A 24,763-nucleotide genomic window follows, 5' to 3' on the forward strand; every position below is an offset into this window, starting at 1 on the left:
ATTGCTTCTTCATCACTCTACAGTACTGAGAAACCAACATCAGTGTCACCTGAAACACAAGAAACTGTTACCACAAGTATGCGTGACGAAGATTCAGTAACACCAGAGGAAAGCTCTACCCTCCCAGCAGATGGAGAGACCTCAGGGGAAGAGATGAATGAGACCTCCAGCAAACACACAACTGTTCCTACAGTTTCCTCATTGTTCAGTACAGAGAAGCCAACTACACTTCCAGTTGAGGAACACGACAGTGCTCACACAGATCAGACAGAAGCACCCTCATTTTCTCTCGTTACTGATAGGACGGAAAAAACTCCTCACATTACCCCGGTAGATGGAGAGGGTTCAGGTGGCCAAACCACATATATGTTCACCCTAACCTCTTCTGTCAGCGATACAGCTTCGTCAACGTACAGCAGTGAGGCACCAACAGCATTGTCACCTGGAACAACAGAGAGTCTTGAAACAGATAAAACAAAAATGCCATCACTTACAGGAGACGCATCAGTTTATCCTGTTTCTGATGAAACTCTAACAAGCCCATCAACAACATCACCAAGTGTGGCTTCTGATACATCATCCACTGATCCAGACATTGAGGATGAAGATTTTACCAGCGAAGCTACAAAGGTCGACTCCTTTCCTACATTCATTGAATCAACCATGAAACCTGGCACAGCATCAATCTTCATTATGACAGAAGCAGAGAGTTCGGGGGAAGGCACAAGAGATTTCTCTGAAAATTCAATCATCACAGCAGCTACGGTCTCCTCAATGTTGACGACAGAAGCAACTTCAGGCAAAACGGAAACAGTTCTTCCTTCAAAATCAGCTGTCATTGCTTCTTCATCACTCTACAGTACTGAGAAACCAACATCAGTGTCATCTGAAACACAAGAAACTGTTACCACAAGTATGCGTGACGAAGATTCAGTAGCACCAGAGCGCTCTACCCTCCCATTAGATGGAGAGACCTCAGGGGAAGAGATGAATGAGACCTCCAGCAAACACACAACTGTTCCTACAGCTTCCTCATTGTTCAGTACAGAGAAGCCAAATACACTTCCAGTTGAGGAACACGACAGTGCTCACACAGATCAGACAGAAGCACCCTCAGTTTCTCTCGTTACTGATAAGACAGAAAAAACTCCTCTCATTACCCCAGTAGGTGGAGAGGGTTCAGGTGGCCAAACCACATATATGTTCACCCTAACCTCTTCTGTCAGCGATACAGCTTCGTCAATGTACAGCAGTGAGGCACCAACAGCATTGTCACCTGGAACAACAGAGAGTCTTGAAACAGATAAAACAAAAATGCCATCACTTACAGAAGACCCATCCGTTTCTCCAATTGCTGATGTGACACTAACAAGCCCATCAACAACATCATCAAGCGTGTCATCTGTTACATTATCCACTGATCCAGACATTGTGGATAAAAATTTTACCAGCGAAGCTACAAAGGTCGACTCCTTTCACACTTTCATTGAATCAACCATGAAACCTGGCACAGCATCAATCTTCATTACGACAGAAGCAGAGAGTTCGGGAGAAGGCACAAGAGATTTCTCTGAAAATTCAATCATCACAGCAGCTACGGTCTCCTCAACGTTGACGACAGAAGCAACTTCAGGCAAAACGGAAGCATTTCTTCCTTCAAAATCAGCTGTTATTGCTTCTTCATCACTCTACAGTACTGAGAAACCAACATCAGTGTCACCTGAAACACAAGAAACTGTTACCACAAGTATGTGTGACGAAGATTCAGTAACACCAGAGGAAAGCTCTACCTTCCTAACAGATGGAGAGACCTCAAGGGAAGAGATGATTGAGACCTCCAGCAAACACACAACTGTTCCTACAGTTTCCTCATTGTTCAGTACAAAGAAGCCAACTACACTTCCAGTTGAGGAACACGACAGTGCTCACACAGATCAGACAGAAGCACCCTCAGTTTCTCTCGTTACTGATAAAACAGAAAAAACTCCTCTCATTACCCCAGTAGGTGGCGAGGGTTCAGGTGACCAAACCACATATATGTTCACCCTAACCTCTTCTGTCAGCGATACAGCTTCGTCAATGTACAGCAGTGAGGCACCAACAGCATTGTCACCTGGAAAAACAGAGAGTCTTGAAACAGATGAAACAAAAATGCCATCGTTTACAGGAGACCCATCAGTTTCTCCAGTATGTGATGAAACTCTAACAAGCCCATCAACAACATCACCAAGTGTGGCTTCTGTTACATCATCCACTAATCCAGACATTGTGGATGAAGTTTTTACCAGCGAAGCTACAAAGGTCAACTCCTTTCCTACATTCATCGAATCAACCATGAAACTTCGCACAGCATCAATCGTCATTATGACAGAAGCAGAGAGTTCGGGAGAAGGCACAAGAGTTTTCTCTGAAAATTCAATCATCACAGCAGCTACGGTCTCCTCAATGTTGACGACAGAAGCAACTTCAGGCAAAACGGAAACAGTTATTTATTCAAAATCAGCTGTTATTGCTTCTTCATCACTCTACAGTACTGAGAAACCAACATCAGTGTCACCTGAATCACAAGAAACTGTTACCACAAGTATGTGTGACGAAGATTCAGTAACACCAGAGGAAAGCTCTACCCTCCCAGCAGATGGAGAGACCTCAGGGGAAGAGATGAATGAGACCTCCAGCAAACACACAACTGTTCCTACAGTTTCCTCATTGTTCAGTACAGAGAAGCCAACTACACTTCCAGTTGAGGAACACGACAGTGCTCACACAGATCAGACAGAAGCACCCTCAGTTTCTCTCGTTACTGATGAGATGGAAAAAACTCCTCTCATTACCACAGTAGGTGGAGAGGGTTCAGGTGACCAAACCACATATATGTTCACCCTAACCTCTTCTGTCAGCGATACAGCTTCGTCAATGTACAGAAGTGAGGCACCAACAGCATTGTCACCCGGAACAACAGAGAGTCTTGAAACAGATAACACAAAAATGCCATCACTTACAGGAGACCCATCAGTTTCTCCAATTTCTGATGTGACTCTAACAATCCCATCGACAATATCACCAAGTGTGGCATCTGTTACATTATCCACTGATCCTGACATTGTGGATGAAGATTTTACTAGCGAAGCTACAAAGGTCAACTCCTTTCCAACATTCATTGAATCAACCATGAAACCTGGCACAGCATCAATCTTCATTACGACAGAAGCAGAGAGTTCGGGAGAAGGCACAAGAGATTTCTCTGAAAATTCAATCATCACAGCAGCTACGGTCTCCTCAATGTTGACGACAGAAGCAACTTCAGGCAAAACGGAAACAGTTCTTCCTTCAAAATCAGCTGTTATTGCTTCTTCATCACTCTACAGTACTGAGAAACCAACATCAGTGTCACCTGAAACACAAGAAACTGTTACCACAAGTATGTGTGACGAAGATTCAGTCACACCAGAGGAAAGCTCTACCTTCCTAACAGATGGAGAGACCTCAAGGGAAGAGATGATTGAGACCTCCAGCAAACACACAACTGTTCCTACAGTTTCCTCATTGTTCAGTACAAAGAAGCCAACTACACTTCCAGTTGAGGAACACGACAGTGCTCACACAGATCAGACAGAAGCACCCTCAGTTTCTCTCGTTACTGATAAAACGGAAAAAACTCCTCTCATTACCCCAGTAGGTGGCGAGGGTTCAGGTGACCAAACCACATATATGTTCACCCTAACCTCTTCTGTCAGCGATACAGCTTCGTCAATGTACAGCAGTGAGGCACCAACAGCATTGTCACCTGGAAAAACAGAGAGTCTTGAAACAGATGAAACAAAAATGCCATCGTTTACAGGAGACCCATCAGTTTCTCCAGTATGTGATGAAACTCTAACAAGCCCATCAACAACATCACCAAGTGTGGCTTCTGTTACATCATCCACTAATCCAGACATTGTGGATGAAGTTTTTACCAGCGAAGCTACAAAGGTCAACTCTTTTCCTACATTCATCGAATCAACCATGAAACTTCGCACAGCATCAATCGTCATTATGACAGAAGCAGAGAGTTCGGGAGAAGGCACAAGAGTTTTCTCTGAAAATTCAATCATCACAGCAGCTACGGTCTCCTCAATGTTGACGACAGAAGCAACTTCAGGCAAAACGGAAACAGTTATTTATTCAAAATCAGCTGTTATTGCTTCTTCATCACTCTACAGTACTGAGAAACCAACATCAGTGTCACCTGAATCACAAGAAACTGTTACCACAAGTATGTGTGACGAAGATTCAGTAACACCAGAGGAAAGCTCTACCCTCCCAGCAGATGGAGAGACCTCAGGGGAAGAGATGAATGAGACCTCCAGCAAACACACAACTGTTCCTACAGTTTCCTCATTGTTCAGTACAGAGAAGCCAACTACACTTCCAGTTGAGGAACACGACAGTGCTCACACAGATCAGACAGAAGCACCCTCAGTTTCTCTCGTTACTGATGAGATGGAAAAAACTCCTCTCATTACCACAGTAGGTGGAGAGGGTTCAGGTGACCAAACCACATATATGTTCACCCTAACCTCTTCTGTCAGCGATACAGCTTCGTCAATGTACAGAAGTGAGGCACCAACAGCATTGTCACCCGGAACAACAGAGAGTCTTGAAACAGATAACACAAAAATGCCATCACTTACAGGAGACCCATCAGTTTCTCCAATTTCTGATGTGACTCTAACAATCCCATCGACAATATCACCAAGTGTGGCATCTGTTACATTATCCACTGATCCTGACATTGTGGATGAAGATTTTACTAGCGAAGCTACAAAGGTCAACTCCTTTCCAACATTCATTGAATCAACCATGAAACCTGGCACAGCATCAATCTTCATTACGACAGAAGCAGAGAGTTCGGGAGAAGGCACAAGAGATTTCTCTGAAAATTCAATCATCACAGCAGCTACGGTCTCCTCAATGTTGACGACAGAAGCAACTTCAGGCAAAACGGAAACAGTTCTTCCTTCAAAATCAGCTGTTATTGCTTCTTCATCACTCTACAGTACTGAGAAACCAACATCAGTGTCACCTGAAACACAAGAAACTGTTACCACAAGTATGTGTGACGAAGATTCAGTCACACCAGAGGAAAGCTCTACCTTCCTAACAGATGGAGAGACCTCAAGGGAAGAGATGATTGAGACCTCCAGCAAACACACAACTGTTCCTACAGTTTCCTCATTGTTCAGTACAAAGAAGCCAACTACACTTCCAGTTGAGGAACACGACAGTGCTCACACAGATCAGACAGAAGCACCCTCAGTTTCTCTCGTTACTGATAAAACGGAAAAAACTCCTCTCATTACCCCAGTAGGTGGCGAGGGTTCAGGTGACCAAACCACATATATGTTCACCCTAACCTCTTCTGTCAGCGATACAGCTTCGTCAATGTACAGCAGTGAGGCACCAACAGCATTGTCACCTGGAAAAACAGAGAGTCTTGAAACAGATGAAACAAAAATGCCATCGTTTACAGGAGACCCATCAGTTTCTCCAGTATGTGATGAAACTCTAACAAGCCCATCAACAACATCACCAAGTGTGGCTTCTGTTACATCATCCACTAATCCAGACATTGTGGATGAAGTTTTTACCAGCGAAGCTACAAAGGTCAACTCTTTTCCTACATTCATCGAATCAACCATGAAACTTCGCACAGCATCAATCGTCATTATGACAGAAGCAGAGAGTTCGGGAGAAGGCACAAGAGTTTTCTCTGAAAATTCAATCATCACAGCAGCTACGGTCTCCTCAATGTTGACGACAGAAGCAACTTCAGGCAAAACGGAAACAGTTATTTATTCAAAATCAGCTGTTATTGCTTCTTCATCACTCTACAGTACTGAGAAACCAACATCAGTGTCACCTGAATCACAAGAAACTGTTACCACAAGTATGTGTGACGAAGATTCAGTAACACCAGAGGAAAGCTCTACCCTCCCAGCAGATGGAGAGACCTCAGGGGAAGAGATGAATGAGACCTCCAGCAAACACACAACTGTTCCTACAGTTTCCTCATTGTTCAGTACAGAGAAGCCAACTACACTTCCAGTTGAGGAACACGACAGTGCTCACACAGATCAGACAGAAGCACCCTCAGTTTTTCTCGTTACTGATGAGATGGAAAAAACTCCTCTCATTACCACAGTAGGTGGAGAGGGTTCAGGTGACCAAACCACATATATGTTCACCCTAACCTCTTCTGTCAGCGATACAGCTTCGTCAATGTACAGCAGTGAGGCACCAACAGCATTGTCACCTGGAACAACAGAGAGTCTTGAAACAGATAACACAAAAATGCCATCACTTACAGGAGACCCATCAGTTTCTCCAATTTCTGATGTGACTCTAACAATCCCATCGACAATATCACCAAGTGTGGCTTCTGTTACATCATCCACTAATCCAGACATTGTGGATGAAGATTTTACTAGCGAAGCTACAAAGGTCAACTCCTTTCCTACATTCATCGAATCAACCATGAAACCTGGCACAGCATCAATCTTCATTACGACAGAAGCAGAGAGTTCGGGAGAAGGCACAAGAGATTTCTCTGAAAATTCAATCATCACAGCAGCTACGGTCTCCTCAATGTTGACGACAGAAGCAACTTCAGGCAAAACGGAAACAGTTCTTCCTTCAAAATCAGCTGTTATTGCTTCTTCATCACTCTACAGTACTGAGAAACCAACATCAGTGTCATCTGAAACACAAGAAACTGTTACCACAAGTATGTGTGACGAAGATTCAGCAGCACCAGAGCGCTCTACCCTCCCAGCAGATGGAGAGACCTCAGGGGAAGAGATGAATGAGACCTCCAGCAAACACACAACTGTTCCTACAGTTTCCTCATTGTTCAGTACAGAGAAGCCAACTACACTTCCATTTGAGGTACACGACAGTGCTCACACAGATCAGACAGAAGCACCCTCAGTTTCTCTCGTTACTGATAAGACGGAAAAAACTCCTCTCATTACCACAGTAGGTGGAGAGGGTTCAGGTGACCAAACCACATATATGTTCACCCAAACCTCTTCTGTCAGCTATACAGCTTCGTCAATGTACAGCAGTGAGGCACCAACAGAATTGTCACCTGGAACAACAGAGATTCTTGAAACAGATGAAACAAAAATGCCATCGCTTACAGGAGACCCATCAGTTTCTCCAGTATGTGATGAAACTCTAACAAGCCCATCGACAACATCACCAAGTGTGGCATCTGTTACATTATCCACTGATCCAGACATTGTGGATGAAGATTATACCAGCGAAGCTACAAAGGTCAACTCCTTTCCCACATTCATCGAATCAACCATGAAACCTGGCACAGCATCAATCTTCATTACGACAGAAGCAGAGAGTTCGGGAGAAGGCACAAGAGATTTCTCTGAAAATTCAATCATCACAGCAGCTACGGTCTCCTCAATGTTGACGACAGAAGCAACTTCAGGCAAAACGGAAACAGTTCTTCCTTCAAAATCAGCTGTTATTGCTTCTTCATCACTCCACAGTACTGAGAAACCAACATCAGTGTCACCTGAAACACAAGAAACTGTTACCACAAGTATGCGTGACGAAGATTCAGCAGCACCAGAGCGCTCTACCCTCCCAGCAGATGGAGAGACCTCAGGGGAAGAGATGAATGAGACCTCCAGCAAACACACAACTGTTCCTACAGTTTCCTCATTGTTCAGTACAGAGAAGCCAACTACACTTCCATTTGAGGTACACGACAGTGCTCACACAGATCAGACAGAAGCACCCTCAGTTTCTCTCGTTACTGATAAGACGGAAAAAACTCCTCTCATTACCACAGTAGGTGGAGAGGGTTCAGGTGACCAAACCACATATATGTTCACCCAAACCTCTTCTGTCAGCTATACAGCTTCGTCAATGTACAGCAGTGAGGCACCAACAGAATTGTCACCTGGAACAACAGAGATTCTTGAAACAGATGAAACAAAAATGCCATCGCTTACAGGAGACCCATCAGTTTCTCCAGTATGTGATGAAACTCTAACAAGCCCATCGACAACATCACCAAGTGTGGCATCTGTTACATTATCCACTGATCCAGACATTGTGGATGAAGATTATACCAGCGAAGCTACAAAGGTCAACTCCTTTCCCACATTCATCGAATCAACCATGAAACCTGGCACAGCATCAATCTTCATTACGACAGAAGCAGAGAGTTCGGGAGAAGGCACAAGAGATTTCTCTGAAAATTCAATCATCACAGCAGCTACGGTCTCCTCAATGTTGACGACAGAAGCAACTTCAGGCAAAACGGAAACAGTTCTTCCTTCAAAATCAGCTGTTATTGCTTCTTCATCACTCCACAGTACTGAGAAACCAACATCAGTGTCACCTGAAACACAAGAAACTGTTACCACAAGTATGCGTGATGAAGATTCAGTAACACCAGAGGAAAGCTCTACCCTCCCAGCAGATGGAGATACGTCAGGGGAAGAGATGATTGAGACCTCCAGCAAACACACAACTGTTCCTACAGTTTCCTCATTGTTCAGTACAGAGAAGCCAATTAAACTTCCAGTTGAGGAACACGACAGTGCTCACACAGATCAGACAGAAGCACCCTCAGTTTCTCTCGTTACTGATAAGACGGAAAAAACTCCTCTCATTACCCCAGTCGGTGGAGAGGGTTCAGGTGACCAAACCACATATATGTTCACCCTAACCTCTTCTGTCAGCGATACAGCTTCGTCAATGTACAGCAGTGAGGCACCAACAGCATTGTCACCTGGAACAACAGAGAGTCTTGAAACAGATGAAACAAAAATGCCATCGCTTACAGGAAACCCATCAGTTTCTCCAGTTTGTGATGAAACTCTAACAAGCCCATCAACAACATCACCAAGTGTGGCTTCTGTTACATCATCCACTAATCCAGACATTGTGGATGAAGTTTTTACCAGCGAAGCTACAAAGGTCAACTCCTTTCCTACATTCATTGAATCAACCATGAAACTTCGCACAGCATCAATCTTCATTACGACAGAAGCAGAGAGTTCGGGAGAAGGCACAAGAGTTTTCTCTGAAAATTCAATCATCACAGCAACTACGGTCTCCTCAATGTTGACGACAGAAGCAACTTCAGGCAAAACGGAAACAGTACTTTATTCAAAATCAGCTTTTATTGCTTCTTCATCACTCTACAGTACTGAGAAACCAACATCAGTGTCACCTGAAACACAAGAAACTGTTACCACAAGTATGCGTGACGAAGATTCAGCAGTACCAGACCGCTCTACCCTCCCAGCAGATGGAGAGACCTCAGGGGAAGAGATGAATGAGACCTCCAGCAAACACACAACTGTTCCTACAGTTTCCTCATTGTTCAGTACAGAGAAGCCAACTACACTTCCATTTGAGGTACACGACAGTGCTCACACAGATCAGACAGAAGCACCCTCAGTTTCTCTCGTTACTGATAAGACGGAAAAAACTCCTCTCATTACCACAGTAGGTGGAGAGGGTTCAGGTGACCAAACCACATATATGTTCACCCAAACCTCTTCTGTCAGCTATACAGCTTCGTCAATGTACAGCAGTGAAGCACCAACAGCATTGTCACCTGGAACAACAGAGATTCTTGAAACAGATGAAACAAAAATGCCATCGCTTACAGGAGACCCATCAGTTTCTCCAGTATGTGATGAAACTCTAACAAGCCCATCGACAACATCACCAAGTGTGGCATCTGTTACATTATCCACTGATCCAGACATTGTGGATGAAGATTTTACCAGCGAAGCTACAAAGATTGACTCCTTTCCAACATTCATCGAATCAACCATGAAACCTGGCACAGCATCAATTTTCATTATGACAGAAGCAGAGAGTTCGGGAGAAGGCACAAGAGATTTCTCTGAAAATTCAATCATCACAGCAGCTACGGTCTCCTCAATGTTGACGACAGAAGCAACTTCAGGCAAAACGGAAACAGTTCTTCCTTCAAAATCAGCTGTTATTGCTTCTTCATCACTCTACAGTACTGAGAAACCAACATCAGTGTCACCTGAAACACAAGAAACTGTTACCACAAGTATGCGTGACGAAGATTCAGTAACACCAGAGGAAAGCTCTACCCTCCTAACAGATGGAGAGACCTCAAGGGAAGAGATGATTGAGACCTCCAGCAAACACACAACTGTTCCTACAGTTTCCTCATTGTTCAGTACAGAGAAGCCAATTAAACTTCCAGTTGAGGAACACGACAGTGCTCACACAGATCAGACAGAAGCACCCTCAGTTTCTCTCGTTACTGATAAGACGGAAAAAACTCCTCTCATTACCCCAGTAGGTGGAGAGGGTTCAGGTGACCAAACCACATATATGTTCACCCTAACCTCTTCTGTCAGCGATACAGCTTCGTCAATGTACAGCAGTGAGGCACCAACAGCATTGTCACCTGGAACAACAGAGAGTCTTGAAACAGATGAAACAAAAATGCCATCGCTTACAGGAAACCCATCAGTTTCTCCAGTATGTGATGAAACTCTAACAAGCCCATCAACAACATCACCATGTGTGGCTTCTGTTACATCATCCACTAATCCAGATATTGTGGATGAAGACTTTACTAACGAAGCTACAAAGGTCAACTCTTTTCCTACATTCATCGAATCAACCATGAAACCTGGCACAGCATCAATCTTCATTACGACAGAAGCAGAGAGTTCGGGAGAAGGCACAAGAGATTTCTTTGAAAATTCAATCATCACAGCAGCTACGGTCTCCTCAACGTTGACGACAGAAGCAACTTCTGGCAAAACGGAAACAGTTCTTCCTTCAAAATCAGTTGTTATTGCTTCTTCATCACTCTACAGTACTGAGAAACCAACATCAGTGTCACCTGAAACACAAGAAACTGTTACCACAAGTATGCGTGATGAAGATTCAGTAACACCAGAGGAAAGCTCTACCCTCCCAGCAGATGGAGATACGTCAGGGGAAGAGATGATTGAGACCTCCAGCAAACACACAACTGTTCCTACAGTTTCCTCATTGTTCAGTACAGAGAAGCCAATTACACTTCCAGTTGAGGAACACGACAGTGTTCACACAGATCAGACAGAAGCACCCTCAGTTTCTCTCGTTACTGATAAGACGGAAAAAACTCCTCTCATTACCCCAGTAGGTGGAGAGGGTTCAGGTGACCAAACCACATATATGTTCACCCTTACCTCTTCTTTCAGCGATACAGCTTCGTCAATGTACAGCAGTGAGGCACCAACAGCATTGTCACCTGGAACAACAGAGAGTCTTGAAACAGATAAAACAAAAATGCCATCACTTACAGGAGACCCATCAATTTCTCCAATTTCTGATGTGACTCTAACAAGCCCATCAACAACATTACCAAGCGTGGCATCAACTGATGTCGTCACTTCTGCTGTTACTCCCATAATGAGTACAGAGACACCAACAGAAGTGTTTTCAAAGATGACAAAGAGCACTGCAACAGATGTAACAGCAGTCACTCCGACAGATGTTCTGACCAAAACTACAGTAAGCGCAGCAACCCCAGTGTCTTTAGTGTTTAACACAGAGAAGCCTGTATTGACAACAGCATCACCTGAAGCAGAATCAGCAGACATTTTAAACTCTCAAGTAACCATGTCCTCTTCTCTCTTTACTACTGAGAAATCAACATCAGTGCCCCCAACTGCTTCCAGCCAATCTCAAAGCAATTTATTCTCTATGGCAACCGATGGAAACCACAGAACTTTGGCTCAGAGCACATCACAGCCTGGTGTTGAATCATCAATCCAGTTCTCATCTGAGTTCACAATAGGAGAGTCCACACATGCTACCCAATTTTCTACCACAACTGAGGCAGTGACATCATCTGTGTCTGAGTCAGAAAGTGGAGATTTTACTAATGTAGAGTACTCAGGGGATGACACATTTGCAGATGGAACACCCTTAGAAACACGAACAGCGGCTGATCGACCCTCTGTGATATCAACAACCCGAGCAACAACCACATTTAGACCATCAGTAACTTCCATGTCTGTTGAGCAGGAAAGAGCATTTATAACTGCCACAACAAGTCCCAATACATTTGAAACCTCTCAACCCATCGCATTTCCCAGTGTCACTATTTTTACCTCAAAGGAAACTTCTACTTACATTGACATAGAGAGCTCTGGTGGCTTACCTGAAGAGGACGATGAGTCAAGCACAGAGGGATCTGGTGCAGAGATTTCCACTGAGACCACCACAAAACCCCAGGATGAATTCACAGTGGCAACAGATGAAACTGAGATAGATGAGACTGAGAGCACAACTGGCAAGTTCAGTACACAGTCATCAACCCAGTCTCAAAGTGTGACCAGTGCTGAGATCTACATTACTGAGCAGGGCAGTGGGGGCTTCACGGATGATTGTGTAGCTGAGGAAGGGAGTTCAGGCGCTGACTTCAGTGGGTCAATTACATTTCTACCAGTCACAAGTTATTCTGTGATGTCTACTACTGCAGCAGCTACTGAACAAGTCCAGTCCACAGCTGCTTCTTCTCTTTATAGCACTGAGAGATCAACAGCAGTGTCCACTGAAATGCACACTTCAACGGTCCAGTGGAGTTCAGATGATATGTTCTTAGAGACATCCTCAATGTCATCTACAGTGTCTCATGCCTTCACTTTGGGCTATGGTACCAGCCCACAACCCTTATTTTTGGAATCAGTGCCATCCCCCACAAGTATAACTGAAGGGCCAGGTGAGCCAGCTTTAACTAATACTGCTTCATCAACAGATAAAAGCATAGTGTCTACAGGAGAGGGTGGTTCAGGTGACCATACCACTGATGCCATTTTAGTACTCAGCACAAATGATCCAACAGTAACAGCAGCAAATCATGAAAGTTCATCTTCTGAAAGCATAAAGAGTACAGCCTCTTCCCTTTTCAGCACAGAGAAACCTAAAACAACAATAACATTCCATGAAAGTGGAACATCTGATATTACGCCCTGCCACACTGGTACATTTTCAGTGGCAAGCATCACAGATGGTGCAGATGTGGAGGGCTCTGGGGAAAAGATCTTAGATACCACAACTGCACCATCTAAGACAGTTACATCTGAGGGGAAAATGTCTGTAGACACTTCAGTATTGTCTTTGTTCAGCATAGAAAAACACACTACAATTACCCAAAATGTTGAAAGTCAAACCACAGACAGTGAGATAACAACAGAGGTAGAGAAAGTGTCATTGGCGGAATCAGTTTCATTACCTACCACTGGAGCAATGTCAACCAAAGACAGTGACATCAAGGAGACACCCACTTATGCTATAACAACAGCACCTCCGACAGGGACAGGAACAGAGCCTGCTGAGGTCATATCTACAACTCGAGACCTTGCAACAGACATATCTGCTAAACCTGAAGAAGACACTGAAGCTTTTGAGCCATCATCGTCTACAGTGTCAAACACCGACAATATGGGTGAACAAACTCAAGAGGAAACAACTTATTCAATTTTAGAGCAAACAAATAAGACTCCACTCCCAACAGGGTCTTCACTGTTAAGCAGTGAGACTACATGGGCGGCTTTTACCTCAGATGTTACTGATCAAGAGGCCTCTAAAGAGACATCTCCTACAATAATAACAGGACTTCCTCTTGCCCCTTCCCCCTCTATCACTGACAAAACAGCTGTAGTGTTACTTGAGACATATACCTCGACATTTGAAGAAGTTTCAACTTATGATAAGACATCAACCAAGAGCGCCGAAATCTCTGTATCAACAGAAAAAAGTTCAAAAGAAGAGGACGGTTCAAGTGACATGACATCTAGCTTCTTCGGGTCTGGCTCACTCGGTCCAGATGTTGCAGCTCTGTCCACGACTGTTAAGATCAACATCGTCACCAGCATTTTATCATCACAGGCGGAAAGCACCCAAACCAGTGCAAAGTCACGTGAGACTTTTATTACTCAAGCTTATGCAACACAGTTCCCTGCTGCGACCAGCTCTGTTGATTCACCAGAGGCATCAACTTCTTCTGAGCCAGGACTGATGGATTCTGAACATGAGGAGACACAAGATGCTGACCTAACAAGCAAACATCAAACCACTGTTGTTACGCAGGTTGAAGACATCTCTACAAGCTCAGAGACAAACATTTTGGTCACCACAATACCAGCTAAACGCATTTCCTTGGAACCCACATCAAATGTCATCCCAGCATCAGCACCTTCACAGCCTGATATTATGGTGCAATTTGACACAACAGTTTCACCCCTGCAGCCCCTAACAATTCCCCAGGAGTCATTTGAGCAAGTCAAGTCAGATATTACAATAACACACCACCCTCACACTGATCTTTCCTCCCAGGATGTATCACTGACCACAACTCGCCCAATGTCTGCAAGTCATGAAACAAGCCAGATCACAGAATCAACAGCTGGACCTGCTGCTGTTTCCCCAGTGACTGAAGCCTTATCTGCTTCAGCCGAAGATGGGCCAATTGAACCAAATGTTGATCAGGTGTCAAACGACGCAAAGACTAACCCATCCTCAGATAAAGATATCCAAAGAACACCTTCTCCAACTGTTGGTTTGAGTTATTACTTATATGATCCAGTCCCAGAATATGACGCACGAGACCCCAACAGCGTTTCATCAATTTCTCAGTACAGTAAAACTACAGCACCAAGAGAAGACACAGTTTTCCTTACAATACCATCTGCTGTTCCACAATCATCTGAGAATGCACATTCTGACCCAGTGAACAGTACTGAAAGTAGCTCAGAAGAAAAGGCAACCAAGCTACCTGTAGTAGCAGCAGCTATCACCGTTATGGCATCACCTCCCATTAGTGCACCATCAATCTCTAGTTTTGAGAGTGGTTCAGAAAGCACCAGCAGCTCACAGGAAAGCACGACCACAGCAAGCATTTTTGAGCTGGATAGTGATGAGGTTGAAAGCATAACCTCTGAGCTTCTATCTGCCACGACTAAGTCACCATCCACTCTTAGCAATGGGGCTGAAAATGGATCTCTCTGCACGGATGGTGTATCTGGAGAGTTGATGACCACAAACACACCAAAGCTTAACAGTATTGGACAACAGCTGCTGTCCCCTGATGAAATCCAGACTGTGTTCAAGCTAGATGCTACAGCAGCTTCAAAGACAGAGTCTGATACTGTTGATAGCACCTCTGGGAATGAGGACATCGTGGGCAAAATTGACACAGATGTCTCTGTTCACACTGATATACCCACAAGGACCCCTGCAGAGTTCACAACAATGTCACCAGCACAAGCACAAAGCCAGCCCGTGTTAGTAACATCTCCAGTCACCACATTATCATCTTTTGCTGAAGAAGATGAGAAACTAGACAGTGATGTCACTGCACCACCATCACTTGTTGAAGGCGAACCACCAATAAGAGGGGAGGAAACAACTGCTCTGCCTAATACAGGACTTGATTTGGGGCACACCGTTGTCGGTGAGACTTTTGAAATTCCAGGTAAGTCTCTTCAAATGGCTTTTTGTGGAATACAGCAAAATAAAAAAAAAGCTCAGAAGGTATTTATTGCTTTAGTTAACTTTTTTTGTTTTGTTCTCTTAACAGGTCACTCATGTACAGTAGACATTTGTATGAATGGAGGATCTTGCTATAGGAGTGGCAGTATCAGTTCATGTAGCTGTACTCTTGGTTACACTGGTGATCGATGTGAAACAGGTAGAATATTCCTCTCAAATATCACTGCACTGACTTTCACCCAGGAAGCATTCATAAATCAATTAATACAAAAAATAAGTTTAATGTCATAGGGACTATAAGTTGTTTTAATCATCTCCTCTTATTGATTATCTTTTTCTTGTGAAGATATTGATGAATGTCAGTCAAACCCTTGCCGCAATGGAGGAACATGTGTTGATGGGCTGGCTTGCTTCACATGTGTGTGTCTCCCAAGCTACTCTGGGCTGTCCTGTGAGGAGGGTAAGTTTGCAGTTAATTTAATTGATTGTCTCCCTCACGTCTTTTGATAAAAGCTCTACCTCATTAGTGTTGAAATCCATTTAAACTGCCAAGACTAAGCTTAAACTACTGTACACTTGTATAATGTGATATAATAAACAATTCTATCATAATAGGCTCTTTCATTTGATAGTGCATTTAGACAGTTACTGTAAACACTCACCTGGGTCTCTGTGAATAAACCAGAAAAAAAGAGTCATTCGCATTTTAGATGCACCACAAAAATAAAATCAATCTGTCTGTATGTAGCTGAGTATTGTCTTAGGTTTCGTCCAAGCATTAGCTGAGTTATAAACACCATCTTTATCTCCTCACCACAATTACTTTTTACAGTCTCTTTGTAGTGTGGCCTGAAGTTCCAACATGTCTGATAGCACCTGGACTACTTCACGTTTCCTTGAGCTCCTTTAGTTTCCACAAGTTTCAGACACGCAGACAATTGACACAGTGTCTGTCTCCCGTATTTCAGACATTCAGTTAGTGTCAAGATAGGGTCACCACAGGTATGCTGTTTCATTTGGATTTTTACATCTAAGACAAGATATTTAGACATGCCTCGTAACCAAGCTTATTTACACAGGGCATCTCTGGAGTATTGTGAAGTTTCTACTCTCCCATTATTTTCTTTAGTTTTTCAGTTGCACCCACTTTCATACCATGTGTTTTCATCCCAGGGCATCATATTTCTCTTGACCAGTGTCTACACCCTAAATTTTGTCAGGATCACTCATCAGTGAATCCCACCCAAACTGTGTACTCAGACACAGTTGCTGTCTGAGTATGTTTTGCTAAAAAAAAAAGGGAGTAAAACATTCTACCTCCGATTTTGTCAAATCGTTTTCTGCAGGCGGAATTATAGAGGGGTGGTAGCGACAAAGACAGCACGTACTGAAGTGTTGCAGTATATGTTTAATGTTTAAACTTACACACACTATCAGTAAGGTACAGATAAGAGTTGTATCAAAGTGTGACTGTTAAAATATTCTGTCCTTGGTGAAATGATACAGAAACAGATTTTAAAACTTGCCTCACAAGTTTCTACATTTGACATAAATTTGACCAATTTATGACTGAATGGCTCGTGCTACATTTCTTTATAGTCAAACTGTATTTCATTATCAATTTGGTCTTGCGTGTGCGAAAGCATGAAGGAATAACCTGCTTTAGCGTGTTGATCGTTAAAGAGTAACTTGCTCTTAATCTAGTTTTTCTCATTTACGTTCGTTGGCAGTTCTGTTTGTGCCTCCTGTATATCTTATTCCCTGTAACTTTCTCTTCCATCAGATACAGAAACATGTGACTATGGCTGGCATAAGTTCCAGGGGCACTGCTATAAGTATTTCCCCCAGAGAAGAAACTGGGACACAGCAGAGAGAGAGTGCCGCATTCAGGGGGCTCATCTCGCCAGCATCCTGTCCCACGAAGAGCAACAGTTTGTCAACCGTAAGTAAAAACTTGCAGTTGCAGATAATCAGTAATAAGTACAGTTACATGTTTAAATCCCTCTTTATGAAACCGACTGCACATGTTAATATTAAAAAAGGTTCTCCCATAAAGCCACATCAAATACAAAAATGTAGTTGTACACAAAATGCAGGGAAATGATACAGGCATTGAAAAATGCCATCACTATCTCTGTCTTTCTCCTCCACTTACTGTAACTGAACAGTCCTAAAAAGGACATGCTGCAAAACAGAACTATCATCTGCTGTGTTTCACTCTACCCTGCATGGCAGGTCTTGGACAGGACTACCAGTGGATCGGCCTGAATGATAAGATGTTTGACAGCGACTTCCACTGGACTGATGGCAGCTCTATGGTAAGATAGGTTGCTTTCTCACATATTTTTGTCTCAACAAACATAGCACCGAGACAGTATAAATATTTGGAAGTGATGGGGTGACAGATACAGTCATCTAGGGAGAGTCGTTCTTTACAGGGAGCTGTGGTGACTTTCTCATGACGTACTCTCCTCTGCCTCATATTGCTACACCCTGGTGACCGCTCTGGTAATAAATCTGACACATAACATGCTGTAAGGCACTATTGAACCATTGAATCATTTTAGTTAGTGTGAGCCCAGTGTACGAAAACCAGTTGTTGCAGTAGTTCAAGATGTAAAAGGGTAGTTCCGTGAGAAAAATGCACACTATTCATATTTGCCATATTTATAAAACAGCATACAGGTGCATGTTTGCTGTAGTGGATGTCGCTGCTGAAGATCCTCTTCATTTGAGTGGCTAATTACACTCTGCATCCAAGTTGCACAGACTGATGTCCTCACTTCAAAGATAATCCTCCAGGACCAGAGATAGGGAGGAAGCAAAAAGACGGCCTTGGGTTAAAAGATAAGCACAAGCCTCCTGTAGAGAGTGCTGCTCGGCTGAGAGATTGAGGGCTGATGAGGGTGTGAGTGAAGCTGTGGAGGGGAGTTTGGCAGGCGCAGACAGGTATGGGACCCCTTCATCCCCCACAGTCATGAGAGGGCCTAGCCAGCAGGCAGCCTCCTGGGGGAAGGGCCACCAAACAGGCAGACACACAGATGGACAGCACCTGTGCTCAGCTGCAGAGAGAGAACAAGACTGGATAGAAACAGCCCAGGGAGTCTGGGTGGGTGGTCACCTCCAGTGGATTTAAATGTAATAAATAAAACCACTTTTAAACAACTGTGAACTATTTACAATTGAAACATTTTAAAGAAAATTGATTCCTATTACCAATAGGGCACTGAAACACACAAACTGAAATATCCTTGGATGTGTGTTTAGGTGGGTGATCAAAGTTTGTTTGATTATTTTGAGGAGGATGCAGGCCTGCTGAGCAGTTGATGGGTCACCCATTTGTTAAGCTGAGGAGAGCCGAGCAGGAAGTCAGTGTGTGTTTGTTAACCATAATGACAGAGTAGCGGCGCCTCAAGGCATGATTGGAGGTGTGGGGGTGAGGGGGAGGGGGTCACAGCTTTGAAGATACTGTTTGAACCCAGAATGCGCTGAAAGACTGCAGGTAGCATCAATTCCAGCTTCAATGCCCCACAGCACTACAGCTGTGTGTATACTGTATATAAATGCAGAAATGCATGTGTGGAATTTTTGTACTCGAAGAATTACATGAGTAACGCTAGACATGCAGATTGTGTTGAAATGTCATCACAAACTTATCGTTGTCCATTATCGCAAAGCCCTTTAGTCCTGAACACACAGTCCTTACATCATGGATAACAATCATGCAGTGAAGCAGATCAATTCATATCATTGTGTGATCTAAGGCATGGACTGTACTGTCCTTTAGAAAAATGTAAAAAAAATAAATCCTCCTTGGTTTATATTGTGGGTCATTGTGAAATGTTTGGCACAAAAATGTAGCTGCTTGCTTCCTGAACATATTTTATCGTAAAGCCCTTTAGTCCTGAACACAAAGTCCTTACATCATGGATAACAATCATGCAGTGAAGCAGATCAATTCGCATCATTGTGTGATCTAAGGCATGGACTGTACTGTCCTTTAGAAAAATGTCCAAAAAAAAAAAATCCTCCCTGGTTTATATTGTGGGTCATTGTGAAATGTTTGGCACAAAAATGTAGCTGCTTGCTTCCTGAACATATTTTATCGCAAAGCCCTTTAGTCCTGAACACAAAGTCCTTACATCATGGATAACAATCATGCAGTGAAGCAGATCAATTCGCATCATTGTGTGATCTAAGGCATGGACTGTACTGTCCTTTAGAAAAATGTCCAAAAAAAAAAAATCCTCCCTGGTTTATATTGTGGGTCATTGTGAAATGTTTGGCACAAAAATGTAGCTGCTTGCTTCCTGAACATATTTTATCGCAAAGCCCTTTAGTCCTGAACACAAAGTCCTTACATCATGGATAACAATCATGCAGTGAAGCAGATCAATTCACATCATTGTGTGATCTAAGGCACGGACTGTATTGTCCTTTAGAAAAATGTAAAAAAAAAAAAAAATCCTCCCTGGTTTATATTGTGGGTCATTGTGAAATGTTTGGCACAAAAATGTAGCTGCTTGCTTCCTGAACATATTTTATCGCAAAGCCCTTTAGTCCTGAACACAAAGTCCTTACATCATGGATAACAATCATGCAGTGAAGCAGATCAATTCACATCATTGTGTGATCTAAGGCACGGACTGTATTGTCCTTTAGAAAAATGTAAAAAAAAAAAAAAATCCTCCCTGGTTTATATTGTGGGTCATTGTGAAATGTTTGGCACAAAAATGTAGCTGCTTGCTTCCTGAACATGTTTTATCGCAAAACCCTTTAGTCCTGAACACAAAGTCCTTACATCATGGATAACAATCATGCAGTGAAGCAGATCAATTCACATCATTGTGTGATCTAAGGCATGGACTGTACTGTCCTTTAGAAAAATGTAAAAAAAAATAAATCCTCCTTGGTTTATATTGTGGGTCATTGTGAAATGTTTGGCACAAAAATGTAGCTGCTTGCTTCCTGAACATATTTTATCGCAAAGCCCTTTAGTCCTGAACACAAAGTCCTTACATCATGGATAACAATCATGCAGTGAAGCAGATCAATTCACGTCATTGTGTGATCTAAGGCACGGACTGTATTGTCCTTTAGAAAAATGTAAAAAAAAAAAAAAATCCTCCCTGGTTTATATTGTGGGTCATTGTGAAATGTTTGGCACAAAAATGTAGCTGCTTGCTTCCTGAACATGTTTTATCGCAAAACCCTTTAGTCCTGAACACACAGTCCTTACATCATGGATAACAATCATGCAGTGAAGCAGATCAATTCACATCATTGTGTGATCTAAGGCATGGACTGCACTGTCCTTTAGAAAAATGTCACAAAAAAAAAATCCTCCCTGGTTTATATTGTGGGTAATTGTGAAATGTTTGGCACAAAAATGTAGCTGCTTGCTTCCTGAACATGTTTTATAAGCCATTTTATACATGTTTTCTGTGCCTAGCGTACATTTTACAGAGTCTGAAAGAGTCTGTCAGTCTTGAGGTGTGGTGAGTTGAAGTTGTTGAGTTAAAGTTGGGTCTGAGAAAGATACGGTTACCCCCTCTTGTGGACATTAATTAAAATCACAGGGATGGGAAACTGCTGGCCAAACAGCACAGGATCTTTGTTTTTGAAGGCACATTTGTGGAAGGGGAAACATTATGTAGTAGAAACAATACATGGCTTGACTGGAAATTGTTATCCAGTGGATTGACTGGATGATATTTACTACTGGTGTCTTAAGTGTGATGTCATCTCTTTATTCTCTTTATCAAGGTAGGTAGGTAGGTAGGTAGGTAGTTACTTTTATTAATCCTCGAGGGGAAATTTTTCACTACAGCAGCATACAGAAGCAATAAGATAATAATAGAATAATAGAAAAGCAATAAATCATCAATCAAACAGATTATATGTACAGTATATAATAGATTATCACTCCTGTATATATATTTTAGGGTTACAATTTGACATTTAATGTCAGATTTGATAAGATTACATTTACATTTAAAGAAAGATCCTCTAAAAGACACAAAAAAACATTATTACATCTTAAACTTTATTCTCTACTTTTATTTCAGCAATATGAAAACTGGAGGCCCAACCAGCCTGACAGCTTCTTCTCTTCTGGCGAGGACTGTGTAGTGATGATATGGCATGAGGGCGGCCAGTGGAACGATGTGCCTTGCAACTACCACCTCACCTTCACCTGCAAGAAGGGCACCGGTAAAAAAGACACCTGAATTTACCACTCTCTTTTTCAGGATGAGATGATATTTTTTGCAAATCTTCTGTCACCAGTAAGAATTCCTCATTTGAATGTTATTGTCTACTGTTTTTCTCAGTGGCTTGTAATCAACCGCCTTTGGTGGAGCATGCACATACCTTTGGTAAGAAGCGTGAGAGGTATGAGATTAATTCGCTGGTGAGGTACCAGTGCCAGACAGGCTTTATCCAGAGGCATGTCCCAACTATCCGTTGTCGTGGGGATGGACAGTGGGATATACCTAAAATCATCTGCATGACCTGTAAGTACAACTAGTATTTCTCTCAATGGATACATAATGCTCAAAGTGTCTCCCACTGTATAAGAGTTTATCAAACACTATCGTTGTCTTTGAGCTAATATGTGACTTTTCTTTGACAGCATCGAGCTATCAAAGGACCTTTATCAGGAGACATCAGCACACTAATTTCTACAGCATCAGCAACTTCAAAAAATGGCAAGATGAGAACTTCCGCTTTCACCAACAGCGCTACCGGGGAAGGAGAGCTAGAACTGAACACAAGTGGAAGAAACACTGATTTCCAGGTGACATGGCACAGTTTCCCCGGGACGAGAACACATGCCTGATGCGTGTGAGGAAAGAGAAAAAGAAAAAGCACAAGAGGATAACCTGCATTTTCTTGCATTTTGGATGACAATAGAATCCTATGAAGTGCCTTTTATAGAGTTGTTGATACATGACTTTTCCTGTCAAGGGCCACTGTTTTATGACAATGCCGATGTGGATTATTCAAACCTTTCAGCTGGCTACTGGAAAAGCAAAGACAACTCTCATCATAATTTTTTTTTAACTGCAGAAGGTTTTTTCTTTGTCCTTAGCTTATCAAACAACACATTCATGACTGTTGTCTAAAGTACACCAACTCTGTACACCGACTGTGCTATTTAAAATCATTGCAAGTGTTCCTTATTCATCGAAAGAAAGCTGTTGTGAAATTATAGCGCTTATGTTACGTAGAGGAATCAATTATGTTGTTGTGCTGTTTTAAGCTGGACTTCCTTTTAATGAGCATGCATGCATGTGCATATATAATGAAGTCCTCAAATTTGTAACTATGTTCATTATATGTCAAGAGATCCAAGTGTCTCAGAACACAAGTAGATGTGATCATGACAAGGACTCATTTTGTAGTTTACATTAGTTAAATATAGTATCACATACATAGAACTATAAGCCTTTAGAACGTTTTTCTTCAGTCTTCAAGCCTTGTCATCAGAGGCACAAATCATATTCTGAAACATGGTTTCATAGCTTTGCTAGTAGTTGTTATTCAGATTCCATATTAATAATTCACCCATGTCTGTGGAAATTTCAACTCGAGACCTTCTTCGTCGTGGCAGCTTTTACCAAATTACCACCTTTCATTCTCTCCAGTTATTGTAATCAATGTCAAGTTAAATGTTTAACTTGACAGAGAGGATCTTAAAAAAATTCTGATGTGTGTTTTATATGGTACAATTTTATATGAAAGTGCTTATCCACAAAGCCTTTATCCACAGATGAAAATTGATCTCTGTCAGCTATTTCAAAATGAAAGAAGGGAAGCATTGCTCAAGTAGCCTATATTTTCTGCTAACGTATGTTCAGCACATAACTTACGATTAGTTGCTACAGCATGTTTACAATACCTATAATGTTGTTCATAATCACATGCCAAAGAGTCTTGCTCTCCTCTATAGCTTATGCTAGTTTTCTGACTAATTATTTTTCTTTAAATCCACTATTGAGAGAATGTATTTTGTGAAACACTCAAAAAGACTTGAACGTAACGGCTGTCTAGGCAGAGATGCATATAATTTATTTTCAAGCTGCTCTTGATCTTCTTACTTGTTTTATACTGACAGGTAAAATATGATGCTGTCACTTGGCCCAGCTGAGCTCTTCATATATTTGTATTGTATGTTTAACAGCAGACCAGCTACATTCACAGACTAAGTGGGATGCATTGAAGAAGAAAAGTTACTCAGCAATATACTCAATTTACCTGTCGTTTTACATCTTTAGTGCAGACAGTGGACCAAAGAACATGGAGGGCCACATCAAAAATAATCTGCAATATTTTTTTCTCTTGAACATTAACAACACATTTATACATGTGGATGGTTGTGTTTCTCCAGCATTTTTTTTTTATTAAGGAGAAATGTTATTTTATTGTGTCTGCCTGTGAATGTCTGTGTTGTTTTAGCCTTAATGTGCACATAATCATTTTATATTTATAACAGTTTATTTTTTTTATTTTACAATGTGAATGTCTGCGATGCTTGTGATTTTTTTTTTTGTAAAGATCAAAATATTTTTTTCCTGCTTTAAATCACCAAAGAAATCAAATAAATATATGTATATTATATACTTACACATTTTTTGTGGGGGAATTGGTTGGTGTTTAAGTGTCGCCCAAGTTCTGTGTTTTGATGTAGGTTTTCTCCAGATCTTGTGGTTTCCGGTTAGATTTCAAAGACATGCTGATTCAATGGAGTTGTCCAAATTGTCCATAGTTTGACAGTTTTTTTTTTTTTTTTTGGGGGGGGGGGGGGGGGTTTGGTAGCACTTTGAGCGCTCAAGTGGAGGTGCAGCCTTTTCACCGCATTTTGCATCCTTTGAGTGTCCTTAAATTAGAGTTGGCAGGTAAAGCGGTTCAATGAATGAAAGTGCGGGGTCCTCCCTTACAGAAATAACACAAGCTTCCCATGTTTTCCACAAGGGTCACATGTGATCACATGTATGACACATGTTTACCCCATATTGGAACATACAGTTGAAACCAGAAGTTTACATGCACTGTGCAAAAAGACACATAACATTTTTTTTCTCACTGTCTGAAGTTAAATCAGACTAAACCTCTCCTGTTTCAGGTCCGTTAGGATTACCAAAATTATTTAACTTTTGCTAAATGTCACAATAATGAGAAAGAGAATATTTTAGAGAATTTT

The 24,763-nt window shown here is 42.1% G+C and overlaps 1 protein-coding gene across 1 annotated transcript; it reads left to right on the forward strand.

The window, feature by feature from the left end:
• The first annotated feature begins 1,164 nt into the window (after window positions 1-1,164).
• On the forward strand, window positions 1,165-24,180 carry LOC138191709 (serine-rich adhesin for platelets-like). Its single transcript, XM_069138649.1, has 8 exons — window positions 1,165-15,541; window positions 15,647-15,757; window positions 15,905-16,018; window positions 17,342-17,500; window positions 17,794-17,876; window positions 21,627-21,771; window positions 21,891-22,073; window positions 22,193-24,180. The coding sequence occupies exons 1-8, from the start codon at window positions 1,201-1,203 to the stop codon at window positions 22,348-22,350; spliced, it is 15,294 nt and encodes a 5,097-aa protein (XP_068994750.1). The 5' UTR covers window positions 1,165-1,200; the 3' UTR covers window positions 22,351-24,180.
• The last annotated feature ends 583 nt before the right edge of the window (window positions 24,181-24,763 follow it).

The sequence above is a fragment of the Embiotoca jacksoni genome, unplaced genomic scaffold, assembly GCF_022577435.1.
Source record: "Embiotoca jacksoni isolate LCO1_2020_lvr unplaced genomic scaffold, fEmbJac1.0.p SCAF_8, whole genome shotgun sequence".
NCBI lineage: Eukaryota > Metazoa > Chordata > Actinopteri > Embiotocidae > Embiotoca > Embiotoca jacksoni.